General features: G+C 42.6%; 1 protein-coding gene across 5 annotated transcripts in view; it reads right to left on the reverse strand.

The window, feature by feature from the left end:
• Positions 1-12,887, reverse strand: part of GPLD1 (glycosylphosphatidylinositol specific phospholipase D1) — a 69,373-nt gene that overhangs the window by 6,849 nt on the left and 49,637 nt on the right. For all 5 annotated transcript variants that reach the window (XM_021937035.2, XM_021937036.2, XM_009204508.2 and 2 more), the window contains 4 exons: positions 6,127-6,303; positions 5,584-5,744; positions 2,901-2,927; positions 2,725-2,775 (listed from right to left, as the gene is read on the reverse strand). In XM_021937035.2, coding sequence (XP_021792727.1) covers positions 2,725-2,775; positions 2,901-2,927; positions 5,584-5,744; positions 6,127-6,303 — 416 coding nt within the window. The remainder of the gene's footprint in view (positions 1-2,724; positions 2,776-2,900; positions 2,928-5,583; positions 5,745-6,126; positions 6,304-12,887) is intronic.

Genomic DNA, 12,887 nt, shown 5'->3' on the forward strand with positions numbered 1-12,887 from the left:
GTGCTCAAAAATGCCCCCAAGCTCAGGTATGTGCTGGAAAAGTGAAGTAATTTTAACACTAACCCAGGTGAACAATAATTAGGAAGGTGCATTTGCATTGTTTTACAAAAAGGAATAAAATATAAATTACTTTTAGATCATCTGTATATACTACTACTCTCAATTGATGTAAGTTATAGTTGATATATGTAGAGTTTTATGTTATAATACATAGATTCTTGATAAAGTCTAATTTTTGAAATGAATAAAACTTTAAATATAAGCCAAGCTTGTGGTATAAAGGATTCCTGTGATCAGACCTTCCGAGAATCTTCCCAAAAAGTTAATAACCATCTTTTTGTTGTGTGGTTAATCCTACATTTTTAGACCTGCCTGTAAATGGGTCACTTAAATTATTGGCCACTAGACGGCAGTTTCACCAAAATTTTTCCTAATCCTCTTCCTCCTCCCACCTTCCACCCTGGTCCACAGGAGCCTGGTCCACAGCACTTACCAAGTCTTACAGACATGGTTATATTTATATATCTATGCCTTCCGCAGCCCTTCAACCCACTGTTAAAAGACTTATTCTTCATACTACTCATAAGCATTTAATCCTATACTAATTTGCATTTATTTTGACTTTCCAGGTATATAAATCTTATTTTCAATAACAGGGACTTTACCTTCTCCTTGTTTTTATCTCTCATAGCCTAGCACAGTTCTATACAGTGTCATAACCTAAATTAAATGGATGAATGCAATCGGTGGTTTAGAGGTATATTTTAAGGTTAAACTTCTTCTTTTTTCTTTTTTTTTTTTTTTGAGACGGAGTCTCGCTCTGTCGCCCAGGCTGGAGTGCAGTGGTGTGATCTCGGCTCACTGCAAGCTCCGCCTCCCGGGTTCACGCCATTTTCCTGCCTCAGCCTCCCGAGTAGCTGGGACTACAGGCGCCCTCCACCACGGCCGGCTAATTTTTTGTATTTTTAGTAGAGACGGGGTTTCACCCTGTTAGCCAGGATGGTCTCGATCTCCTGACCTCATGATCCGCCCGACTCGGCCTCCTAAAGTGCTGGGATTACAGGCGTGAGCCACTGCGCTCGGCCCCCACATTTTTTTTTTTTTTTTTTTTTTTGAGACAGTCTTGCTCTGTCACCCAGGCTGGCACCATCCCAGCTCACTGCAATCTCCGCCTCCCAGGTTCAAGCGATTCTCCTGCCTCACTCTCCCAAATAGCTGAGACTGTAGGCATGTGCCATCATGCCCGGCTATTTTTTTTATTTTTAGTAGAGAGGAGGTTTCACCATGTTAGCCAGGCTGGTATTGAACTCCTGACCAGTTGATCCACCTGCCTCAGCCTCCCAAAGTGCTGGGATTACAGGTGTGAGCCACCACGCCCAGCCAAGGTTAAACTTCTTAATCTACCATATCAAAATTTAAAATGTGTACACTTTTAGATCTAGCAATCCTACTTTTAAGATTCTCACCTTATAAAAAGCTACAGACAGGTACAAGAATGTTCACTATGGCACTGTTTGTAATAGCCAAAAAACTAGGGGGCCAAGGCGGGTGGACCACTTGAGTCCAGGAGTTCAAGACCAGCCTGGGCAACATGGTAAAACTCTGTCTCCTAAAAATACAAAAAGTAGTGTGGAATGGTGTTATACACCTGTGGTCTCAGCTACTCAGGGAGCTGAGGTGGGAGGATCACTTGAGTCCAGGAGACAGAGGTTGCAGTGAGCCGAGACCACGCCACTGCACTCCAGCCTGGGTGACAAGAGCCAGACCCTGCTTAAAAAAAAAAAAAAGTGTGTGTATATCTCTAAAGTCATAGAAAAACTCTGGGCCGGGCGCAGAGGCGTATGCTTATCATTCCAGCACTTTGGAAGGTTGGAAGGCAGAGGCAGGCAGACCACTTGAGGCCAGGAGTTTCAGACCAGCCTGGACAACATGGCAACACCCCATCTCTACAAAATAATTTTTAAAAAATAGCTGGGCCTGGCAGTGGGCACCTGTAATCCCAGCGACTTGGGAGGCTGAGGCAGGAAAATCACTTGAACCTGGGAGGTGGAAGTTGCAGTGAGCTGAATTGGCACCACTGCACTCCAACCTGGGCAACAGAGCAAGCTTCTGTATAAAAAATAATAAATAAATAAATAAATAAATAAATAAATAACTCTGAAAGTCTGGAAGAAAACAGCAAAATATTAACAATGGTTATCTTCTAGGGCAAGGGCCAGCAAACAATTTTGGGGAACAGGCCAGATAATAAATACTTTAGGCTTTGTGAGGCATCAGTCTCCAAAGCAACCCCTCAGTTCTGCCACTGCAGTGCGACAGCAGCCATGGCCAGTCCACAGCAGATGAGCCCGGCTGTGTTCCACCACAGCTGTGTGGGCACTGCAACTTCCATGTCATTTAAACTTCAAATGTTACAAGATATTCTGTTTTGATTTCTTTTCAGCCATCTCAACATGAGCTGACATTTTTAGTTCGTGGCTCTACACAATTAGATGGCAGACGAGTTGGCCCCAACCCCCGCTGTAGAGGATAAAACAGGAAGAGTAAAAAGGGAAACTTTCCTCCAAGGAAGTGATGGGATTATACGTGAATGTTACTTTCTTTTTGTGCGTTCTTCTCCTTTTCAAATAAAAATAAAATCTGAAATAAACCTAGAAGTGAGACCACCAAATCCCACCCTTAGTACTAACATAAACGTCAATGAAATGAAGTCCTGGGGCTCACCTTTGCCTGGGACCTCACGGTGATCAGGGAGCTCCCAAACCTTGAGCTGGCCTGCAAAACATGCTGTCTGTTAATGGACTTTGGAGAACACAGCGCAATACTTTATCCGTTTAAAATAAGCCAAGGGGCATTGTTTTGGTAATTTTTCTTTCTTCGGTCTTTCAAGGGATACTTACTTCAGGAGAAATCAATACATATTGGGCCTGAAGAAAAAAATTGAGAAGAGAGACAATGTTATTACTGTTTGTGTGGTTTTCTAAAATCAATTTTAATTATACCCTTATACCCTCATTTCTACATTTCTTTTTTTTTTTTTTTTTTTTTTTGAGACAGAGTCTCACGTTGTCACCCAGGCTGGAGTACAGTGGCGCGATTTCAGCTCACTGCAACCTCTGCCTCCCAGGTTCAAGCAAGTCTCCTGCCTCAGCCTCCTGAGTAGATGGAATTACAGGCGTGTACCACCACGCCTGGCTAATTTTTTTTGTATTTTTAGTAGAGGGGGGTTTCGCCATGCTGGCCAGGCTGGTCTCGAACTCCTGACCTCAGGTGATCTGCCCACCTCGACCTCCCAAAGTGCTGGGATTACAGGCATGAGCCACCACGCCCGGCCTCATTTCTACATTTCTTGATTAGCCTTACAAATGTGCATGCCCTTTGACCCCAGAAATTCTACTTATAGAAATACAGGTCAGAAAATTAACCAGATGTATAAACATGTTTATGTGACTCTTTACCATAAATATTATTTAAAAACAGTGAAAACTGGAAATGGCACAAATGACTAATAATAGTTACTTAAATAATGGGTAAATAAACTATGGTTTATCTGTAGATAAAATACTCATCAGCCGGTAAATATCATATTATATAAGAATATCAGATAACATAAGAAAATGTTCTTGGCATATTGGTAGGTAAAAAAGAAAAAAAAAAAAATCAGGTTAAGGCCAGGCGCAGTGGCTCACGCCTATAATCCCAGCACTTTGGGAGGCCGAGGCAGGCGGATCACTGGAGGTCAGGAGTTCAAGACCAGCCTGGCCAATGTGGTGAAACCCCCATCTCTACTAAAAATACAAAAATTAGCTGGGCATGGTGGTGTGCGCCTATAGTCCCAGCTACTCAGGAAGCTGAGGCAGGAGAATTGCTTGAACCTGGGAGGCGGAGGTTGTACTGAGCCGAGATCATGCCACTGCACTGCAGCCTGGATGACAGAGTGAGACTCCATTTAAAAAAAAAAAAAAAAAAAAAGTTAAAAAATTATGCACAAATTATGCACAATAAGATCACAATTGTTAACCAAAATATGCACACACATAGTGTAATATTTACGGGTAGGCTTTAGAATCAGATCTTGGTACAAATTCCTGTTGTGCCACGTCCTTCCTAGCAGTGTAACCTTGAATAAACTTCCTCTCTGATCTTTAATTTTTTTGTTTTAAGACAGGGTCTCCCTATGTTGCCCAAGCTGGTCCTGAACTCCTGGGCTCAGGGGATCCTCCTGCCTCAGCCTCCCAAAGTGCTGGGATTACAGGTGTGAGCCACCACACTCAGCTAAGATCTTTAATTTTTTTAATCTGTAAATGGATATAATATTAATTTCATAACTTTTATGTGGATTAAATGATACACAGTTCTTAGCATATGCATACTAAATGCACAATAAACGGTAGTAATTAAAGTCATAGGAAAAATACTAGCAGGATCCGCTCTAAAGGTGAACAGGTATTAGCTCTGCAGAGTGGAATTTTAAGTAGATAATTCTTAATTCTCTTCTTTGTACATTTTGTATTTTCTAAAATTTTCATAGTAAACTTTCACTAATTTTGCAATTTAAAAAATAATTTAAAAAATTTTAAAATAAGTGGGGTGTGGTGGCTCATGCCTGTAATCCCAGCACTTTGGGCTGTAATCGCCGCCTGGCCAACATGGTGAAACCCTGTCTCTACCAAAAACACAAAAAATTAGCCGGGCGTGGTGGCGCATGCCTGTAGTCCCAGCTATTTGGGAGGCTGAAGCAGGAGAATGGCTTGAACCTGGAAGGAGGAGGTTGAAGTGAGCCGAGACCCTGCCACTGCACTTCAGCCTAAGTGACAGAGCCAGACTCTATCTCAAAAAAAAAAAAAAAAAAAAGTTAAATAATGGCCAAATGTTTTAGGCTCAGGAAATGTAACCTAAGGAAACTCACCCAAAACAGGAATAAACAAAGAAATGAAACAAAAAGCAAAAGACAGGCCGTTTTAATGAAACTCCAGTGGCTGGCCGGGCATAGTGGCTCATGCCTGTAATCCCAGCACTTTGAGAGGCCAGGTGGAAGGACTGCTTGAGACCAAGAGTTCAGTACCAGCCTGGGCAACATAGTGAGGCTCCATCTCTACAAAAGATTAAAAGATTAGCCGGGTGTGGTGGCACATGCCTGTAGTCCTAGCTACTCAGGAGGCTGAGACAAGAAAATCACCCGAGTCCAGGAGTTTGAGGCTGCAGTGAGCCATGATCACACCACGGCACTCCAGCCTGGGCAATGGAACAGAAACCCGTCTCTATTTTAAAAAGAGAAACTCCAATGGCCATGGCCTGTTTTCTTTCTTCTGTGCTGTGGGTGCCTGACCAAGCAGTGGGAGGCTGTGTGACCAGGAACCTATATAACACCAAGTCCGGTGGGACTTTAGCTCTGGGCACAAATGTTGCAGAACTGTAAGAACTGCAGGCAGCTGGGGCCCACAAAACATGGGCAGATGATGGTGTCCTGACCCCAGAATGTATGAATTCAGGTAAGCATTTTATAGTGGACATGAGTTAACAAGGAATCAGCGATTAGTGATCCTTTCCCAGTAAGGTATAGGATTTTATAGAACACTTTACCTTTTCTTCTGGACATGGAGTCATCCACGATTTGCATTTGCCAGTCATGTCACCAAGGGTGGTCTCTTTGCCATTATATACATAAACTCGGCCATCTTCTCCCCCAATCAGCCCAGAGGTTACATCTGCTATCCTCAGGGGGGCTGCCACGATGATTTCATCTGTAAACAATAAAAACCGAAAGAAGGAAGTATTTGACTCCTCACTGTCATCTCTTCCTTGTTCTGCTACTGGATCCTAACCCAACCTCCTGCAAATAATCTTCGTGTCTCCTTTAGCCTGCCGTGATTTCATCCTGGCAAAGGCAAAGGCTTTTGTTTCCTACTTCATTCAGCAATACCAATTACCACACGTGATTCTCGTATTACCATCTTCCAGAAGTGCAACTCCCTCTCCGGTCTCGCCTGATTCAAGATCTAGCTAAACGTCCTTGGGCCACGGGGCTGTCAATTATAAGGGCAGAGCCCAGATGATGCAATTAGGAGATCCACCCACTGGGCAAAGGGACTCAATTCTTGTCAAAGGGTCCTGTTCCTTTCTTACCTACGCCATCATCATCCAGGTCACTCAAGTGCAGAACGCCACCAAATCGAGAGAAGCGGCGGTCTCCGCTGAAGGTGCTGAGCAGCGGAGGCTGCAGATCGGATGTGAGCGCGTACATCCGAGTGGCTCCGCCTTGGTGCAGGGTCATGGTCAGGAATGCCATCTTAGACACGTCATCTGAAATGAACCACAGTTCCTGCTGGCCTCACAAAAATGAAGGCATTACAGAACACGGAATAGCATCCCATTCTCAAGTGACACTGATCACTCGGGATCCTACAGGACAGCTGGTTTCAGTGCTGGTCAACTCCGGCAGACAGGGAGGTACAACCAGCTGGGGCACCAAGGCACAAACACCAGAGAGCTTCAGTGATTTCCCTCCAGGCAGGTATTCTGTTTTCCGGTCGTATCCCCCCAATACAGTCTCCACACAACCACCTTTTTATTTTCTCATATCACAAACTGCCTAGGTCACCCCCATGACGGACACATCCAAACACAAGTGGACTCTGGATGGAGTCCAAACTCTTCACAAGGCCTTACAGAATTTGACTCCCACTTGGGGATCTAGCGCCATTAACCCTTTCACCCACACTTCATCATTATGAACTTAAACCACAGCCCAATCTACGTGTTCAATTTCGGCCTTTGGACATGATGCGCTCTCTGCCTGGAATAGAGGCATACGCTCCCGTGTTCCCCATCCACATCCCTCTGCTGGCTACTCCTGCTCACTCTGCGGAATTTGGCTCAGGTGTCCTCTCCTCTGGGAAGCCTTTCCTAACCTCCCTGGTCTAGAGCAGAGGCCGCTTCCATGTGCTCCCATACGTAATAACACCGAGTCCAGTGGGACTTTAGCTCTGGGCACAAACGCAGCAGAACTACAAGAACTGCAGACAGCTGGGACCCACAAAACATGGTCAAGTGATTGTGTCCTGACCCCAAGACCTCTGAGTTCAGGTAAGCATTTTACAGTGGACATGAGCTGGCCCAGTGCCTTCTGAATACCCATGGCAGGGCAGCACCGCTCTGCATTCACTCCTGTGTCTCCTGCATCAGGCGTCCATTCCACAAGCAATGGGGTCATGGCTCTGTCTCTCTAGCCACTGTCACTAGCATGGTGCTTGGTTCTGTACAAGTATTTAATAAAGTGTTTTTTGAATTAATGAATTTTGAAAGAACTCAAAGCTAGTTGTTGGAATTTCGCTGTAAACTTTGTTATTTGGAACAGAGCTTTGATTTCAGAAATATAAATGGCACCTGTGGGTTGGCGGGGCTGGTGGCCCTCTGAGAAGTTTGCTGTATGCTGGCAAAGCGTCAGTGCGTGGATACGATCTCACGTCAGCGTCCACTGAGTTTTGTGTGTAAAACTGAGCTAATCTGACCTGTTTTTTTGGACAAACTTGTACCTTGTTTACGGGAAACTGTCCACTAGAAGCCACTGAGGGCCCAAAGCAGAGTCAGCAACAACAGTCAGAAATAACAGCTAGAAAACAGTAGGAAATAAGAAACAGTATTTTAAAAGCTCAGCAATCCGGAGCTTCCCCATATAGGGTAAACAACCTGACCTAACACAATGTCTCCTAAGAAAACAATGTGCCAACAAAGTACAATAGTTAATATTCAGAGTGAAAGCCCAAAATATCAAGAAAAGTTGAAATGAGAGAAAATCTTCCTTCCTTTTTTTTTTTTTTTTTGAGACGGAGTCTCGCTCTGTTGCCCAGGCTGGAGTGCAGTGGCGTGATCTCAGCTCACTGCAAGCTCTGCCTCCTGCGTTCAAGTGATTCTCCTGCCTCAGCCTCCCAAGTAGCTGGGATGACAGGTGCCCGCCACCACATCTGGCTAATTTTTTGTATTTTTAGTAGAGATGGGGTTTCACCGTGTTAGGCAGGATGGTCTCGATCGCCTGACCTCGTGATCTGCCTGCCTCGGCCTCCCAAAGTGCTGGGATTACAGGCATGAGTCACCGCGCCTGGCCACATTCCTTTTCATGCTTCCTAAAGGGACCATGAGCTCCCTGGAGCGCCCAGGAATACAGTAATACTTTCAGCTTTCTGGCCACTCCCTGCCTCAGTCCTTCCACAGGCAGGAGGGTACCTGAGGCTTCTCCCTCTGGCTCTGCCACTGACAGGATGAACACTGGTCCCACTGCATGTGGGAGAATCTCAGAGAAGTCACCCCAAGGTCCAGCTTTTGGAGCAAGAATTAACCTGAATAGGGCTGCCCATTGAGACTGTGTTCTCTAATCCAACTATGTCAGCTCTTCAAAAGTACATATTTTGATATCCCTCTGAATGATTCATGAATCTATTTCACAAATGATTTGAAATGCACAAGGATGAGGAAGAATTGTAATTAATCAATACTCCCAAATCTCTAACATGCATCACAGTCTGTTAAAGAAGAGAAGTATATAATTTAAAATAATTTCATCAAAGTGCTTTTTTAATTCTTCAGAATTAAAATAGAAGAATCTAGACACTTGGAAATTTCAGTCATTCAAAACACCTCACCCTCTCAATCATGCAAATCAAACAATGGATTATCATACACATTTAGACAATTAAGGAGAAAAAACTCAAGGTAATGTTGTAGGCATTTCGTTATTATTTTAGTAATGAAAACAATCCTGAAGAACTTTGGCTTTTAAAAGGGCTACATGTAGCAGAGGCCTTTATGAATTCTCAAATTCCAGAATGCTACTATAACATAGAATTCCTTCTGTAATGCTTATACCTTCTAGTTAACATAGAAGTCCATCTGTAATGCTTATATCTTTGAATTAAGGACCATTATCTTTTTGACCTCCACATTGTCTTCATTTCTGCCATAATTACTAGCCCCTAGGGTTGTGTTTGGGTTGCGGGGGTGGCAGGTATTTTTTAAATAAACACACACAAGTATTTTACTTCTCAAGTGGAACTTTTCTTCCAGTGGAGGGAGCAGAAAACAACAGAGCTATTGTAATACATAGGTGCATCTCACCAACTCTACTCTTGAAAACCACAGGAAAGAGGATATCATCTTGCAACGTGGTTCATACTCGCGTCTCAGAAAAACTATAAACCTGCTGGACATGGTGGCTCATGCCTATAATCCCAGCACTTTGGGAGGCTGAGGCAGGAGGATCACTTGAGCTCATGGACCTTCCTGGGTAATGCAGTGAGACCCTATCACTACAAAAAAATAGGGCATCAGTGGCATGTGCCTGTAATCTGAGCTACTGAAGAGGCTGAGGCGGGAGGATCACTTGACCTCAGGAGTTCCGGGCTACAGTGAGCTGTGGTCACACCACTGCACTCCAGACTGGGCAACAGAGCAAGACCCTATTGCTTAAAAAGAAAAAGAAAAATTATCAACTATAAGTTACTTAATGTCACCAGCTTTCAGGATTACTGCAAAATAGTCAAAACTATGAAGATGTCAAGAAGATCTTCTATATTTCATCATTATCAAAAGTATGAAAAATACTAAAAAAAAAAAAAAAAAAAAAGCATAGTCCAGGTGTGGTGGCACATGCCTGTAGTCCCAGCTACTTGTGAGCCTAAGACAGGAGGATCACTTGAGCCCAGAAGTTCATGGCCAGCCTGGACAACATAGCAAGACTCCATCTATTTAAAAAAAAGCATAAAGAAGAAAATTTATATAATATCTATTTCTTTGTGGAGAGTGAGATAGGTAGGTAGGTAGAGAGATATCTATAAACACACATTTTAAACAAAATGGAGATTTTGTGGATTATAAAATTTTAAATCTGATTCTTTTCACATTTAGGCTATTTCTAGCTTTTCACTACTATAAATAATACAGCCATCCCTCAGTATCCACAAGGGATTGGTTCCAGGGCCTCTCACAGATACCAAAATCCACAGATGCTCAAGTATCTGATATAAAATGGTGTAGTGGCTGGGCGCAGTGGCTCACGCCTGTAATCCCAGCACTTTGGGAGGTCGAGGTGGGCAGATAACCTGAGGTAAGGAGTTCGAGACCAGCCTGGCCAGCATGGCAAAACCCCCCTCTACTAAAAATACCAAAAAAAAAAAAAATTAGCTGGGCATGGTGGTGCACGTTTGTACTCCCAGCTACTCAGGTGACTGAGGCAGGAGAATTGCTTGAACCCGGGAGGCAGAGGCTGCAGTGAGCTGAGATCACGCCACTACACTCCAGTCTGGGCAAGAGAGTGAGACTCTGTCTCAAAAAGAAAAAAAAAAAGTAGATCAAAATTCTCCAATTTAGATTAATCTGTGCCTTACAGCTGTGATTCCCAAACTGCACACTGAAGCGCTTCAGTGAACTCGCAGAGATGCTGTCGATATTTTGAAATTTCAAAGGTAATAGTGACATCTGACACCACATGAACTACTAGGTGGAGGCCAGTCACAGTTACGACATGAGAGCCCTGCATTCCTTTCAGTGATGCCACATCTTTGCAAAGCTGCATATTCGGGGATGGTTGTGATAAAACGCAGGTACTATGCAAAAACTGCTGTAGATTAGGAAATGAGGGAAGTTGTGTCTAACCTGATTCCCAGATTTGAAAAGCTGTACAGTATGCAAGGCGTGTGCCCCGTATGGTCACACAGGCACTGCATGTCTAAAGGTCCTATGCCTGTCTTCACATTGGCCGGTCTCTGACTTGAAATTCTCAACAATTGTTTAACAAGGGGCCCTGCATTTTTATTTAACTGGGCCCCACAAATTGCGTGGGTGAAATACAAGTAAAATACAAGTAAAAATGGGAAAATCTGAACAATGTGGGCGAAATATATCAATAACAATAACCTGATTGTGACATTAATTTATATATATTTATATCTAATATATACATTTATATATAATTCATATATTATAGATACACATATGTATACATTATAGATACACATAATATGTATATATTATAGATAGGCATATATATTATAAATACACATATCCACATATAATCTGTACACATATGTACATATATACACATATATGTATGTTATATATATTACATACATATATGTATACCTATTTTATACATTTATATTATATATAGTATACTTATATACATATATGTTATAAATTAACATTATATACATATACAAAAGTTATAATTAAACTTATTTTCTATTTTTATTTTTTTTTTATAAATGGGGTCTCACTGTGGTGCAATCATAGCTCACTGCAGCCTTGAACTCCTGGGCTCAAAAGATCTTCCCACCTCAGCCTCCTGAGTAGATGGAACTACGTGTGCACATCACCATGCCTATGTCTAGCTTTTTTTTTTCTGTAGAGATGGGGTCTCCCTATATTGCCCAGGCTGGCCTCAAATTCTTGGGCTCATTACAGCAATTACTACTGTTACTGCTTGAGACCGTCATTACAAGACTGAACGAAGGAGGACAAACGTAGAAATGAAAACTTAAAGCAAAAGAAACTGTTTTTTTTGGTTGTTGTTTTGTTTTTTGTTTTGTTTCGTTTTTGTTTTTGAGACAGAGTCTCGCTCTGTCGCCCAGGCTGGAGTGCAGTGGCTCAATCTCGGCTCACTGCAAGCTCTGCTTCCCGGGTTCAAGCAATTCTTGTGGCTCAGCCTCTGGAGTAGCTGGGATTACAGGTGTCCGCCACCACACCTGGCTAATTTTTGTATTTTTAGTAGAAACAGGGTTTCACCATGTTGGCCAGGTTGGTCTCTAACTCCTGACCTCAAGTGATCCACACACCTCTGCCTCCCAAAAGTGCTAGGATTACAGGAGTGAGCCACCATACCCCGCCTGCCTGATCCACTTCTGCCTATTATTCAAATCTTTCCCATATTGCATGAAACAAAAATCCTTCTGAAAAATAGTTTGATGATATATAACAAGAGCATTTAGAAAGATTAGATCCTCTATTCCAGGAATTCCATCTCCAGGATCTATCCAAAAACGAATCAGAAAGGCAGTCAAAGATGAGGTACATGAGTGTTCAATAATTCCTTATTCACAATAGTGTAACACTGGAAACAAACCTACAATTCCATCAACAGGGTGATGTTAGTAAATGTTGGCATGAAAAAAAATGCAACGTAGATAACAAAAATCATGTTTTAGCAGAATATTTACTAGCATGAGAATGTGCTTAAGACATAAAATAAGTAAAAAAAATTAGGTATTACAATATCGTATATAGTATAAGCTTCAGTTTTTAAATATCTGGGTAAGGGGTGATTTTTTTCCTTCTATATATTTCCTTGTAATTTCACAAATTTTCACAAAAAGCATAATTCACCTTTATAATCTGGGAGGGAATAGTTTTTGTTGTTCCTTTTTTTTAAAAAAAAGACTCTCTTTCCCATAAATAAAATAACGTCTTATTAAAATATGTCTTCAGGGCTGGGTGCAGTGGATCATGCCTGTAATCCCAGCACTTTGGGAGGCCGAGGCGGGAGGATTACTTGAGCCCAGGAGTTAGAGACTAGCCTGGCCACCATGTTGAGATCCTGTCTCTAGGACAAATAAAAAATTAGCCAGTGTGGTGGCTGATACATGCCTGTAGTCCCAGCTACTCAGGAGGCTGGGGTGCAAGGATCACTTGAGCCCAGAAGGTCAAGGCTGCTGTGAGCCATAAGAGCACTGCTGCACTCCAGCCTGGGTGACACGGCAAGACTGTCTCAAAAGAAAAAAAAAAAAGATAGGTCCTCATAGTGAACCTATTCCTAATGAACTCACTTATACAATTTTTCTCTAGCTCCAAGTTCAATGGGATAGGGGCTTTAAAACACATTAAGTTACTTTCATATGTCA

Source organism: Papio anubis, chromosome 6, assembly GCF_008728515.1.
Source record: "Papio anubis isolate 15944 chromosome 6, Panubis1.0, whole genome shotgun sequence".
NCBI classification, from domain to species: Eukaryota; Metazoa; Chordata; class Mammalia; order Primates; family Cercopithecidae; genus Papio; species Papio anubis.